At 45.5% G+C, this 15,077-nt stretch overlaps 2 protein-coding genes across 7 annotated transcripts in view; both read left to right on the top strand.

Annotated features, from left to right (window-relative positions):
* The window catches only part of Cadm3 (cell adhesion molecule 3), a 56,876-nt gene that overhangs the window by 29,296 nt on the left and 12,503 nt on the right, over positions 1-15,077 (top strand). The gene's annotated exons all lie outside the window — the stretch shown is intronic.
* Positions 10-5,189, top strand: Ackr1 (atypical chemokine receptor 1 (Duffy blood group)). 2 transcript variants are annotated; one of them, XM_020183952.2, is made up of 2 exons: positions 10-3,671; positions 4,158-5,189. In XM_020183952.2, the coding sequence occupies exons 1-2, from the start codon at positions 3,651-3,653 to the stop codon at positions 5,139-5,141; spliced, it is 1,005 nt and encodes a 334-aa protein (XP_020039541.1). In that variant the 5' UTR covers positions 10-3,650; the 3' UTR covers positions 5,142-5,189. The 2 variants fall into 2 exon arrangements, with proteins under 2 accessions (XP_020039541.1, XP_073903843.1); XM_074047742.1 differs by having other exon boundaries at positions 4,100-5,189.

Raw genomic sequence — 15,077 nt, 5'->3', positions numbered from 1 at the left:
TATTATTTTTGTAACAATCCCAAATCAAATCCGTCTCCAGGCTGGAGAGGCAGGGGCCCTGGGGTGAGGAAAGAAAAACACCTAGAATGTTAGGAGGAGAATGAAGGCAGAGGGGTAAGAAATGGGTAAGAAGCAGGACTAGCCTGCAGGTGAGGGCTCTCCCCAGACCTCCCTCCATCCTCCAAGACAGAGCAGCTTCCTGGACTTCTCCAGGAACCTAGGAATCAGAACAGGAGTTAGCAGTGACTTTTCCTCTGCTAGCCACATACTAAGAGCTATAAACAGGAAGGACAGGTCTCACCCTGACACCCCTCTTCCATCACAAAGGGAAGGGAGTGAATGGGAGAGTCTCCAAGGAGATGTGATCTGCAGGTGGCATGCAGCCACACAGAGACCCAACGCTTCTAGCTGGGGAGAACATGGGTCCCTCTCAGGAATGGTAGACTTGGAGAGGAAGGATGGTGGAGAAGGCCCCATCCACTCATTGCTCCTCACAATGGATGAAACCAGGCCTTTTTCACAGAAACTGCCCTTGGGGGACAGCAGAGCTCCACTGCGCCTCCTAGCTTCAGCAGCGGTGGAGGGGCTCTGCTCTGGGGCCTGAACTGCGTCTGCTTTCCCCCACCGAGGGGCCTCTCACTCTTACCCAAGACCCTGGACTGTTGCACGGCAACCACTCCTGTCATGGCATTGCTCAGCAACTACTCCTCCATCTTGTGCCACCCTGTGCCCCTTTCTGTTTCTGACGCCAGCCCTCAGTCCTTCCTCCTTCAGCAGCCAGGCAGACATAACAACAAAAATACTAAAAGGAGCTTCACTGCACTGAGCTGTTTCCTGCCCAAACTAAGGGAATAATGTGAACTCTGTGCACATGTATGTGTGTGTGTAAGTGTAAGTTTGTGTGGGTGTGTATGCACATGTGTTGTCTGTGTGAGTAAGAAGTAGAGGAGAAGGGCCAAGGGACAGGGGTTCTGAGCAAGTGGATGGGATATGGGACATGTGAAGGAGGGCTTTGGGAATAGAGGATTCCTAGTCAGGATTTGTACCTCACCTGGAATGTTGCTCTATCCTGGTCTTTTCCATGCTATTCCCAATGCCCACCTCAGAAAAAGAAGTCCCAGGATATGGTTTGTGCCCAGCTGTGCATTTCAGCCCTCCCTGAAACATAGCACATTCAGCCCCTCCCTCAACTTCCTGTCTCCAAGCCATGGAGTCAGTGTCCCAGCCTTTGCTATGCACCCCTCAGGCCTCTCCCTGGCACTCACTCTGGATTCCCAGTATCCGTGCCAGTGAGTAGAGGGCTGAGTCCCATCCATCCCTGCTTTTGGTTTTCTGTCTTCCTTTTTCTGGCCGAGTTGGTTGCTGTGGAGATGAGGTTGCTCACCCTCCCTGTCCTGGCCGGCCTGCCCCTTTCAGACCCAGGATACTCTTGGCATCATTCTCCCCCTCTTCCAGCATGTCCTCCCTGCTCTGACAACAGGTGTACACAATGGGGCAGCTGCAGTCCAGCAGGGCTGCCCACTCCTTCAGTTCAGGTAAAAACCTTTGTGAATCTTCCAGCCCCTGGCTAAGGTCCTGGGCACCACAGGCAGCCCCTCACCTATGCCAGGGCCCCTCCTTTTACAGCTGCAAGGGAGCATTGGGCCCCAGGCCTATCAGGCTCCTTGTCTCCCAGCACCTGCTTTGGGAAAATGACTTTTCCTCTTTGAGCTGAAACACTCTGTCCATATTACACAGAAGCCATATTTGTACGGGGGGCGGGGGGAGGGGCCGTTGTGCTGTGTGTGTCTGTCTGTGGGCAGGGGTGGGGAAAGGGAGCAGGGAGGGGATCGTGTATCTTTATAATCTTTCTAACTCTCCTGTGCTAATCTCAGAGGGGCCACCCTCAATATATCTGGATTATCCGTGTGGTTCGGCTGCCTCCTTTCTGCTGCTCTCTCTGCTGCTGCTGGGCTGTGTGTATATAAAGGTTATTCTGGTATCCCCTGCACCTGGCACTCAAGGGGTGCTGCGTCTTTGCCATAGTGCACTCCCAAGTATGTATGGAAGCAAGGAGGGTAGTGTGTGGGTCCCTTGCTTTCCACAGAGATTTCGCGGTAGGGCATCTGAGTGCTCCCTTCGACCCTCTGACCGGCAATGCTGGCCAATGTTGAGATGGAGGTGGAGTTGCTGCCAACACCACTGGTTTAGGAAGGAATGTCACCAGACTTTTGCCAGACTCTTTCCAGGGCCCCCTCATGTTGAGACTGAAACTTGAGCTGTTGTATGTGTCTGGAGAAAGGGGGGAGGGAATTTCTACAAGGTACCCACCTGTTTGCACCTTGGTCTAAGGTGCTTTGCCCCAGGCACCCCTATATGAATGAGACTGAAGGTCCTTAATACACTTGGGGTTAGAACATCCCAAACTTTCTTGAGCAAATGGAAATATTCCCTATCCTACTCTCTCTGTCTCATTATTCTGACTTGAATACTCCAGTTCACCCCTCCCCAAGTCCAGGATACATCTCCCTAAGTGAAGAAATAAAATGCAGAAAGGAGTAACGTGACAAAACAGCAGAGATCCTGTGAAAGCATCTGGGGGATGGAACACCAAGCAAAAGTGGCTTTGGCTCAGGACTACCCACCTGCGGGTCAGGTGCTCTTTATTTCCGCTGGCTGTAGCAATAGCAGCTCTACTCCCTCCACAAGACACTTTACTTATTGCTAAGATGGCAAGCCAGTGAAGCAGTTCCAGAGCCTTTTTGTCCCCCAACAGAAATATGAATAGCAATTACTCCATGGGCAACAGTCCCATTTTAAAATACCCTGTCTCATTGTCCCCCAGAGCCTACTTTAATGTGCCAGACCATGTTTTTTGCTTGGAATGGGAGATGCATTACTGAGCCCATAGGTGGTGAGGTAAATGCCCAATCTCTCTCTGAAATAGTGTCATTAGACAGCCTTGACATCTCCCCTAGCCTTCCCTCCCTGTCACACTGGAATACCCATACCTCTAGATAATAATGCACACACCCAGACACCACCTAGATCCTAACACTCACATGTGTGCACAGTGATACACAACACATGCACACAGATAAGTACCATCTACTCTGATACACACAAAGGGTGCCAAGGCAATGACATGCATACCTCTCAGACTGGACTGATTCAACCACAAGCACCAATAACACACCTTCCCACAAGCACATAGCTTTTGAACTCTTTTCTTGGATCCCATTCAAGGAGATGGAAAGCAACAAGAGTCACGAGTTGCCTTTGCACTTTCATTTCCCAACACCTCTCTTATCTCTGCTTCATATGTTACCCCTGGCCCATTCTTCCTTCCTGTGCTTGAAGAATCTCCACTTGCTGGAAAATTCCCTGGTTTATTCCTCTCCACCTTCGGGAAAATGCCCTCTTTCTGGTCCTCACCTTGTTCCTTTCCTGAGATCATTCTGAACAGTCAAATTCAGCCTCAAAACAGGAAGTCCCAGGCCAAGGCCCATGTCAGTCTGAGGCTTAGGCAGGCTGTAGGCGTGGAGTAAAGCTTCCTGAGCACGGTCCCCCTGGTCCTGCCCTGAACTTGAGGACTTTCATTAGCCCTTGGCACTTATCTTGGAACCACAGCTGCTGACAGCGTCCCGGCCCTTGATAGTGCTGGCAGTACCATGGGGAACTGTTTCTACCGGGTGAGTGTGGGGACCATGAACCACAATCCTTTCCCTCTTTGCTCCCATTCCCTCTTCTGTTTCCTCTTCTGGTCTTTATACCTCTTCCCTTTTCTCCTCATCTCTTATCCCTTCTTTCCTTTGTTCTCAGTTTCAAAAATCTTATTTCCCTTCTTTCCTCCTTATCCCAGTCTCCAGTCCCCATTCTTCCTCTTTGCCTTTCTGCCATCTCCATACAAGTCCTTCCTAACCCTCCCTCTGCCATCCTTCTCCTCCAAGCTTCCCCACTGCTCCTTATGCTTCTGTCCTGGCTTCTCTGTCACTTGCTGCATGGGCTCCTCACCCTCTCTGCTCTGTCCTTTTCCACCTTCTCCAGTGCCTCCATCTCCTGCATCTCCCTTATTCTTCCTACCCAAGCTTTCTCTCTGTTCTGCCTTCCCACAATCCAGGTGGTTCTTCAGTGGAGTACTAGCTGCTCTGACTACCCCCTCTGGGTATATCCTCCAGGTGGATTCCTCCTTCTCACTTGACAAGAACGAAAGTCAAATTTCTTTTGATTATCCTTGGAATTATTCCTATGATGAGAACAACTCCCTTGAAGACTACAGCATGCTGGATTCAGCTGCCCCCTGCCACTCTTGTAACCTGCTGGATGACTCCTCGCTGCCCTTCTTCATCCTGGCCAGTGTCCTGGGTGTACTGGCGAGTGGCGCAGTCCTTTTTGCACTTCTCAGACCTCTCTTTCACTGGCAACTCTGTCCTGGCTGGCCCATCTTGGCACAGTTGGCAGTGGGCAGTGCTCTCTTCAGCATTGTAGTGCCTATCCTGGCACCAGGGATAAATAGTGCCCACAGCACCTCTCTGTGCCGCCTGGGCTACTGGGTCTGGTACAGCTCAGCCTTTGCCCAGGCTCTACTGATAGGGTGTCATGCCTGCCTGGGCCCCAAACTGGGTGCAGGGCAGACCCTAGGCCTCACCATAGGACTCACTGTGGGGCTTTGGGGAGTGGCTGCCTTATTAGGGCTACCAATCACCTTTGCCAGTGACACTTTTTATGGCTTCTGCACTCTGGCATCCAGGAGGGGCCTGGGGCCTTTGCAGTCCACACATGCTGCAGCCTGCTTTGCCACCTTCACCTTGTTGCCACTGGGTTTATTGGTAACCAAGGGCCTGAAGAAGGCATTGGGCAGGGGGCCAGACCCCCGGCTTAATATCCTGTGGGTCTGGTTTATTTTCTGGTGGCCTCATGGGGTGGTTCTGGGATTTGACTCCCTGGTGAGGTCCAGAGTGTTGCTGTTACCATCATGTCTGGCCCAGCAAATTTTGGACCTGATGTTGCATGTGGCAGAAGCCTTGGCCATGTTGCACTGTGTGGCTGCACCCCTGCTACTGGCAGTGTTCTACCACCAGTCCACCCATACTTCCCTGCCCTCCCTGCCTCTCCCTGCAAGAGGATCTTCTCATCTGGATACCTTTGGAGGCAAATCCTAGCTCTCTTCCCACCTGTCAACCTGAATTAAAGTGTACACACTGCTTTTATGAAGCGTGTGGTTTCTTATTTTGTCTGGGGATGAAGAGGAGAGGCAAGAGAATGGAGAGAGAAAGACATTTCATGCCAGACTTTACTGCCAGCTTCTGTTTCTCTAGCTGGCCTAGGGAGAAAGTGAATGATGCATAAACATCCTCAGGGCACACAGATGTTCTCTTGAGGTTTGAAGTTACTGCCTTCTTGTGGGAAAAGAGAAGAGAAACCAGAACTTGAGGGGAGCAGTAATACCACCTAAAAACTGGAAGGCTTGGCTTAACAGGTAAATTAAGACCAGAAGCTGTTGCAGAAAACAAATGAACTAGGATAGAGAGAAAAAGAGAAGAGAGAAAACAAAGAAGAGTCGCAAGAAAGCCCAAAGCAATAGTTCTGTTCCCCTATATGACCAGTTCCTCTACCCTCTCTGGCTTTGTTTAGACATCAGGGTGGGAGGGGAGGAAGGTGGGAGAAGCATCCTTGAGAACATTTCTTAGTCCAGGGTAGATACCACGATAATTTCAAAGCCACTTCCTAGGAGTTGTCTCTTACAGGTTTATTCCTCAGCACAACCCGGTATCCTGTGTGTGTGTGTGTGTGTGTGTGTGCGCCTCTGTGTGTATGCATGTGTGCACATCTGTTTCACAATCTGGTAGAACCTATATCCATGTTAGATGCATGCATTCAAAACCACATATTTATGTGCATGCTTTCATCTCAGGTCTGCATCAGAATCATACATACCTATATGTGTGTGCAGGGACCCCAGGGTCCCTCTTGTCACTTAATTCTGAGCCCATCTCTGGGCAAAATTAAGGTATAGAAGCAGGATTGATGACTCACTCCTTACCCAAATGAGGTTTCTTTACCCCACTTTTCATACTCAGTCTTTTCTGAGTAGGATGTGTGGAGGGAAGAAAAGATCAAAAAGTTGCAAAGGGCGGAGAAACTTAAAGAGGGAGGCCCTAATCTGATTCATCTTCTGCTTGGAATCCCCCAAATTTCTCTTTCAATTCCCAGCTCCTGAAATAATTCTTTCTTTCCACACAATCTTTCCTTCTACTTTCCTTACTAAACCCCAATATCCAGGAACTCTCTTCCACAAATATGTCCTGATTCTCTGTCTGCTTATTCTTGAATTTGGAGAATTTTCCTTAACTTCTGCACAGCCAAGTTTGGATGATGGTTGGAGAGGTAATGAGCAAGTCCTTCTTTATATGGGGTACAACCTGTCCTGCCAACCACAAACTTACCCTGTACTTGGAAAGACCACAGGAGTTCTTCCCTCCAACCTAACTGTAGCCTGAGGAAATGTGAGCAGGTACCTTGCATCTGTCTGAATCCAGTTATAGTCTTTCCAATTTTCCAAAGATGTGCTCTGCTTGTCTTCTTCCCTAAAATATTTCTGTGTGACTCTCTGGGGTTGGGGATAAATAGAAAAGTACAGGAGAGGACCAGGGATGACAGAATATCTTAGGCAGGAGGGTGCAAAAGGCTGGGGGAATTTTCCTGAGGTGGGTGCCTTGACGAAGCCTCTAAATCTCCCACCTCCTGTCTCTTAGCAACCACCAAGTTTAGCTCCTGATTGGTGCATCATAAATTGAAAGGCAGGATTTAGGGACCGATTGAGACATGGGAGGCATTCTGAAACAGAAAAGGAGAGAAAATGAAGAAAAAGGAAATCATTTACAGCCTAAATTATGCTCAGGTCTCCAATCACAGATGGTGAATATGTCCTAGTATTTTTTGTTTTCTTCTATTCCCTTTCCAGCCTCCTTTCAAAACCCTCCCTCCAGCCACTGGCTGCTCTCTCAATGCTACCAGATGTTGCCCTCCCCCCTTACAAGGATTTAGAGGCTGACCTAGTTGGGGGGTGGGATTGAGGCTGTTTTTGACTCCTTACATTTTCCAATGTCAACTTGATGCCATTGTTAAACTTAGCTTAAAACCACAAGGGTTGTCTTATCTACCATCCCCCCATGCTCCCAGGTAGAAACCCCTCCTCACTTAGTCCAGATAGAAAGAACCCCAGACTCCTGGTAATAGCTTGACAGCTATCATATCCCCTATAAAGGAAAGGCAGAGGCAGATGCTAGCAGACAGCTGATAAGAGGTCAGAGTGAGTTGAAGACAAGTGTCCCCACAGTTATCTCCTTCTTGTTCCCACCCCTGCTGGCCTTGCTCCAGTTCCTGCAGGGACTGCCCTTTCCCTGCCATTATCTATACTACAGCTGAATAGTCCTTCCTTAAGTCTAACTCTGACCTCAGTCAATTCTTTAAAGCTTTCCTTGGGGACAAACTACCCTGTCCCTTTAACCCACTATGTGCCACCAACCACTGTAAAACTGGCCAGAATCTGGCATCTTTTCAGCAACTCTTCAGGAATATAAATCCTGTTTCTTTAGAAGCCTTAAGAATTTAATCTCGGGGTTGGCAGGGACTTTAGCTCTGTATGACTTATTGGGCCTCCTGGCTAAGAAAAAAATCCCCTCAGAAAGATGAGAGTGAGAAGGCAAGCTTTTAGGAACACAGGAAGCCCAGGGGAGGGTTAATTTGCATTAAGGAGGAAGACCTTTCTTCTTGAGGATAGTTTGAACATCACATTGATTCTCCTCATATAGTTCAGGCTGAGGCCCCTACTTCAGGGTTTAAGAAATAAATGCCTTGTGTCTACCCACTTGTACCCAACCCCATTTCCCTACCTTCCATCCCTACCATCACCTTCTTCCTAAAGCCACTCTCTGAGGAATTCTGATTGAGAACTTCACTGGGATTTCAAACTGAATTCATCGCCAACTCTAATTGCCAGGGATTTGCATGAAAACCATCATATGCTATCTATGCTATCTAATTATTCTGACAACAGCAACCCGCCGTCTGGGCACAAGGAGAATCTTGGTTTTAATTAACAATAATGTACTTTGCAGATGAATGTGACTGTTTAGGTTAACAAGTCCAAGTCCTTCCAGATCATCTCTAGACATGTAGGAGATTTGGGCAGGAGGGGTATGGTGTGCAGCGAGGTTGGGGGTATTTAGAAGTCAGTTCAACAAAAATTTATATTAGTTTTTATGTGTCCTACAACTTTCAATGAAGAAAAGGACTGTTCAGGAGACTGCCTCTGGAAAATTGGTTTAAGGGAGAACTAGATTAGGTATCTTTACATCACACTCAGATTGAGAAAATGTTTTAGACACATCTCTATAAATGAGAGGGCTAGTTGATACTAGAGAATTAATGTCTCTAATTCATTGTCCAGTTGTTTGCAAACTTGGTTTCTAGCATGAGATCCCTAACGTTCCCATCATTGCCATTTTTCTCCACACATCTGCTGGAGATGCTGCTACCACATCTGGGGGCACTTACAGTTGCCTATGCCCTAGGATTTCCCAGACAAAGCCTCAAATTTCCCCTCAAAGGTAGTCGTTTGCACTTTTTTTCCAGAGTAGTTCTCTGTCTCTGTGTCATATGCAGTTCTGAATGGCATCTGTTCTCTTTCTAGTCATTCTCATAGCATGGACCTTGTCTTCTCCCTCTAGATCAGATATTACTAAGGTAGGAAGAAAGGAGGAGGAGTACACATCTCTTAGAAAATCTGGTGAATGTTATGGAGTCTCTACTTAAGAAAACATAATGTTATACCCCAAATTTGACATTTAGTTCCCCGCTACTGTGCTTAGAGGTTAATCTCAAGTGTTTCACACCATCTTGCAGGACCTCCGTTATCAGACTGTGGCTTTAACTCCCCCCTTGCTTGTTAAGCTTTATTTCAAATGCTGACTTTTCTGTTCTTCTGGTGGACAAATCTCTTATTTACATTAATAGTCATTCAACCTCTCTTCTACCCAGAGCTCACGTTCCTGTGTTCTTTACGTGTCTTACGCCTCTTTTTCCTTGAGGTCTCAGTGCAAGTATGGACTCCTTGAAGTCTGACCTTCCCTGACATCCAATGGAAAGTAATGCTAGCTCCCCTATGTACTCAGTTTTTCTCTACCAATTCATTTAGGCTGTTTACATTGTAGCATGCATCCCATGCAAAAATTGTCATGGCTATTCACTTATTGGTTTACCAGTTTATTACTTACTCACTCATTCCTTTCACCACCAGATGATAAGTTCTAAGAGTGCAAGACCTTTTCTCTTTCATGGCTAACACACAGTCAGAGATCAGCAAACATTTATTAAACACATGAATGAATTAATTTTATATAAATTTCAAAGCATGGTTTCCCACACTGGAGAGTTCACAGTTCAATGAGGAAGAGGAGCAAGCAAGCAAATAATTGGTGCATAAAATGACTTTCCTTTCTCTAAGCCCCCAAAGATGTCTCTCTCAAGGCATTTGGCTGTTTGAGGCCTGTAAGCACTTTTTCAGTGACTACCACAGTTCCAAGCCATGTATTGGAGGAAGAATGCTTTATTTCGTTGGGAAAACAGGGAAGGGTGAGAAGGGTTGTCACATTTCACCTGTACTTAAGGAAAAGTGAGTCCCAAGACACTTCCAAAGTTCTAGGAGACAAAGTCCTCCATTGGCTCTGAGTCAAATTCCGAGACAAACCACCTCCTCAGATTTCATAGCATTCAGGAAAAGATCCCACACTCCCTTGCGCCTAAAGGTCTTTTCAGTTTACATGTTGATCTTGCTCTCTCTGACTCTCAGTTTTCCATCCATTTTAGTTTCTACTTAGTGCCTCTTACCAGCCTTCCATCCCTCCCTACTTCTAAACTCCTTTTCTTTCTCTCACCTTCTGGCCTCTGTAGCCTCCCTGTGGCAGTTTATCATTCTACTCTCCTGAGTAGTCAAGTTAATCCTTTAAGGCACTTGATTGTGTACAATTCATCTCATTCACAGAATTTATTGCATACCAAGTCCAAGGTGCTATGAGAAATCCTGGAAGATATATAAATGAATCATACACAACTACAGACATCTCCATCTCATTGGATCCATCTGGTCTCCTCAATCCCTCTCCTTTCTTGGTTCTAGGGATTTTCCAGTTCCTGCCAAACTGCCCTGTGCATATTTGGATCCCAGGGCACACAGGAAATTTCCAAGGGCCCTCAGTCACCTGGTGTTCTCAGACAAGACTTTTACTTCACAGTCAACCACAAAACCCCTAGTCAGTCCTCATCTCACTGCTATGTCAGATGCACAGAAGGACATTTGCCCTTACACATTCATCCAAGGTAGCTGTGGTAAATTCTGGAGACAACACACTGAAGCCAATTACTCAGAGGAGAGGGAATGGGTGTGGAACATTAGAGAAGAAAGCTCTATACAAATTAGTTGGCTCACTCCTGTCTGTGATCCAAAAAAGAGGTAAGGAAGAAGTAAAGGATCTCTGCTAACAGCCTAGAAGCTTTCCAGTCATAGAGCAGGCTGCTCACTTCACAGACTTGGTTGATTGATGGGAAGAGATCCATGGAAAGCTTTGGGAAGTGTGAAAGGAGCAAGAGGAGGAAGGTAGTTAGGCTAGCAAAATTTTCAGAAATTAAATAAAATTTAATAGAGATTAATGCAAGCCCTGCATTTAAAAAATCAATTGCACAAAGTAGGATGGAAAAGACTTGGCTCAACAGAAGTTCTTGTTTAAAAAAAAAAAGACTTAGAGGTTTCACTTGGCTACAAGCTAATGATGATTCAGTAGTGTGCATGGTAGCCAAAAAGCTAATGCAGTCTCAAATGCATTAAGAGATGCTGTTATAGGACAAGGGAAGGCACAGCTCCATCGCCTCCCTGAAGGACATATTCAGAATTGAAAGTTCAGCTCTGGGTACCATGTGTTGAAAGCATCAATTAACAAATTAAAGCTCATTAAAGGTGATGGCCAAAATGATGACAATACAGAGACCATGCTACTTCTTTAAGGAGGGGCTTAAGGAGTGAGGGTGTGTGTGGGAGGTGGGAGACTTACACTTTAAAAATATAGAAAATATTCAGCTATTTTGAAATAAATGAATAGTTTGGGCTGTGAAAGAAGCATTAGACATGTGCGTAGCTTTACAACTGGAAACACTGAATGGGAAAAAATAACATAAAAACTGATTTGGGATTACTGTTAGAAAAACTTCCAGCAGTTGAATCTGTGCTATAGGGATAGAAAGGAAGGAAGGAAAGAAAGGAGGGAGAGAGGAAAAAAGGAAAGAGGTGAGAGGAAGGAGGACCTTCCCCCAACTCACATAGTTTAGATAGATAAATAGATAGACAGTCAGACAGATATGGGAGCACACCATGGGTTCTACACTGATCTATGTTCTTGTTTTACAGTGATGAGCATTATCACATGTGTGCCTTGGCCTCATGGAGTTTAGAGGCCAACTTGAAAGTCAGAGATTAAATACATGAACACAAATAAAATACAAATGTTGTTAAGAGAAAAAAAGAACTGGTACACATGTAAATAATAAGAGAATAAGAAGGCAGAAATAATTTGTGTTATGAGTTCACAGTTACATAAATGATTCAAGGTGAGACCTGGATAGTAATAACTTATCAGATTGCAGTACAGGATTTCCTATACCTTGGGTTGAGCTGGGCTGGTGTAGAGGCTTTCTCCAAAATGGCAGTATATCAGAATCACCTGGAGATTTCCAGTGCCTTTGACCAGACACAAGATGCTCTCAGTCACAATTTTTGGCACCAGAACTCTGAAACCCTAGGATAATGAGAAATGGAAGAACTGGGTGAAAATACATATTCTTCAATTCAGTGTCTCACTTGATAATTTTAATCTGGTTGCTTGGGCTTTGAAATTAAATGTCTCTGATTCAGAGCTTGAATATTTTGGTCTCTTCGGGGCCTACCTTGTAGATCAATGGAGTTCTTAGACAGATATGTGTATGAACCTGAGTTTTTCCAAGAGGTGGGTACCATTACTGGCACCACTTAACTGCAGAAAAATGTAGCTGGTGCCTGGGGTCCCTCTAGTGGTTAGAAGCTGTCACTTCAGCTCTTACTTTTCTTCAAGACCCAGCATTGGCCAGAGGATTTGCTGGAACAGGCCCAATAAAAAGAAAGCAGAGGGGTCTAAATACATGTTTTAGAAGTTATTCTCTAGAGTTAATCTTAAAAAATAAATAGAGGTGGCATATCTCAGCCAAATTATCCTTATTCCTTTTTGCTTTGTTTTGGATGAATTACATTTTTTTTTTGAAGGCAGAGAAAGGTTTATTACACTGCTCAAGACATGCGGTGGGAAAAGGCAGAGCAAGCACTCAGCTGGGTGAACTAAATTTAAACAATCTTCAGGGACACACAACTTTTACAAACCAGATAGACAACTCTCTGAGATACCAGGAAGGCCATTAATTAGGGATTCCAAAAATCATTTTCATTCCCTGGGAAAATGTTGGGTGGTTAGACAGAGTAATGGATTGAGTTGGGAGACATGGGTCATACATTCTGTGCTATGTCACTTACCTGCTTCCTAAGTTTCATTTTCTCATCTAAAATAAAGCAGGTAATGACACTTGCCCTACTTAGCTCACAGGTCTGATGTAAAGATTAAATGAGCTGACAGATGTGGAAGCTATAAAATGTGTTACAGCTGGAAATACACTGTTAATTAATATTAAAAAAGAGTTTGCCCTGCAGACAATTGGGAAAATGCCCATTGCCTTTTGGGGCCATTCCACCTAAAGTTTTCCAAAGATAGTAGCATACAGGAGTTAACTCTTGGGAATTACCCTTCTATCTTTATCTTTGGGTATCCACTCAGTCTTGTGACCACAGAGCTACCAGAATAGGCCTGAAACAGTGTTTAATAGGAAGTTCTAAGGAAACATTCCTCTAAAAGAGAGGTCAACACGGGGGTGGTAGTGGTGGAGGTGGAGACTGTTGGTGGGCATATTGCTGGCATTTGGTCTGGCTTGTGCTGCACAACAGTAACATAAAATGCTTAAAGAACAGATCATAGAATACTCTTGGACTGCCAAAAGGCAACAGTTCCTTTTATCACACCTAACCTGATTTTAAAGTCCCTAAAATGACCATATTCTAACTTTTCTCACAATCTTCTCCTGTGGTTTTCATTCCTTGGAGGCTCCTTGTTGTGGAAATGTGAAATCATTGGGAGAAACTGCTCAATAGCCACTGAGCTTCCCCCAACTCCATGAAAATACATGAATGCCATAAGTTCTACTAATGTCACTCAAAGTGTGGACTATGGATCACAATATAGGCAACACCTGGCAACTTGTAGGCCTACCCCAGATCTGCTGCCAAATCAGAATGTGCACTTGAACAAGATCCTATATGGTTTGCACACTGAAGTTTAAGAAGCACTCTACAATTTGTTAAATATTTAATCTGGGCTCTGTCTTCATCCAGGGTCTTCCATCTTCCACCCACCCCCAGCTCCAACAGATGGAAAGCCCAAATATTTCCCTTCTTCTCTCACCCTGCCTTTCACACTCTGCCTCAAAATTCAGGAATTACCATACGCTAGGAACAGGCTGTGCACAAGCACTTAGTTTCTATGTGTTAGGAAAAGTGACAAAATGTCACACCCTTCCTTTTTCTCCAGGCTTCTACTGCCCCAGAAATGTAGACCTTCCTTAAACTTTCCCCTAAATAGCACAGGCCTGAGGGATGTGTGATTATAAAGATGGAGAAGACAACCTTCCTACCTTTCTTTCTTGTGCTCTGGGTGGGAGGGGCTTCTAGGAAAGGCAACTACCTGATACTCTCAGCACAATAGAAGTAAGGAAAGAACAGGGTGGGAAGTACTCACCACCAAAGAGTTGTCCACAGAATGGAAAAGAAGCATTTCCTCAGGTAGCAGGAGACGACACAGGATCACAATGCACACGGGGTCTCATGCTGTACATCCATAGAATGGGACTGGTGGGGGAAAGGCACTCGCACACACAGGAAAGCACAACTACACATGGTCTCCTGTTTCTGATCCTGCATCTGGGTACCATGTCCTTCCTGAAGAGGCCATGCTATCTCAAATGCTGCCTTGTCTGCATTTGGTGACACAGACCCTTTATAGCCCAATCCTCACTCTACATACACTCAGCAGATTCCTGAAACAACAGCTATTAGAGATCTGTCTCTCACTGGTAAACACAGCCCACTCCTGTGTTCCCCTTTTAACTTAAGAGTCTCTCTAAGAAGGGCAGTGAGCTAAGAGTCTCTCTAAGAAGGGCAGTGAGCTAAGTGACAGACACTACATAAAAGTTAATGTATTAGAAGCATTGTCACGGGGAGCTTCAAGAGCAAGAGCAGCAAATCAGATAGCTGAGGAAAGACAAGGAGACAAATCGAGATGTTGTCTTGGATTACACAGCAGCTTCTCTGGGGCAGATGGAGAAGCTAATATTTCCAGTTCTCTTGCAGAGGCTTCCAGCTCCAGCCTAACTCAACCCCAAACAATTCTACCTGCAGTCAAAGAGATTCTTAAAAACATGTCAATTTATCCATATCACTCTTCAGAGGGTAACTGGCTTCCTATCATCCTAAAGCCAAGCCTTAACATAGTACCCAGAGTTCAACTCTACTGTTCCGTGAACCTGCCTCTTCTACCTTGCCAATCATACTAACTTCCAGAAATAATGAATTACACCTATTCCCCAAAGCAGGTCACCTTCTCTGGGCCCTCTGTATCTTTGCATGGGGCAACTCCATTGTCCTGAAAAGCTCTCAACAACTCTCCTTTGCTGGTCAATACCTACTTGCTCTTTGTAGTCAGGTGTCTTCTTTACCTGCAACCGTCCTCTGTGTCCTTCAGATTAGGTTGGTGAGTTAGGTGCACCTGCTTTGTACTCCCAAAACACCTTGGGTATTAATATGCAACCTTGGTTCTTATATGTTGCTCCCAAGAGACTAAGTTTCTTGGAGACAAAGTCTTTCCATTTCTAGAGCATACCCATGTGTTGGAAACATAGTAGGTATTTTAAAT

The sequence above is a fragment of the Castor canadensis genome, chromosome 11, assembly GCF_047511655.1.
Source record: "Castor canadensis chromosome 11, mCasCan1.hap1v2, whole genome shotgun sequence".
Taxonomy (NCBI): domain Eukaryota; kingdom Metazoa; phylum Chordata; class Mammalia; order Rodentia; family Castoridae; genus Castor; species Castor canadensis.
This window is presented reverse-complemented; position numbering and strand designations above follow the sequence as displayed.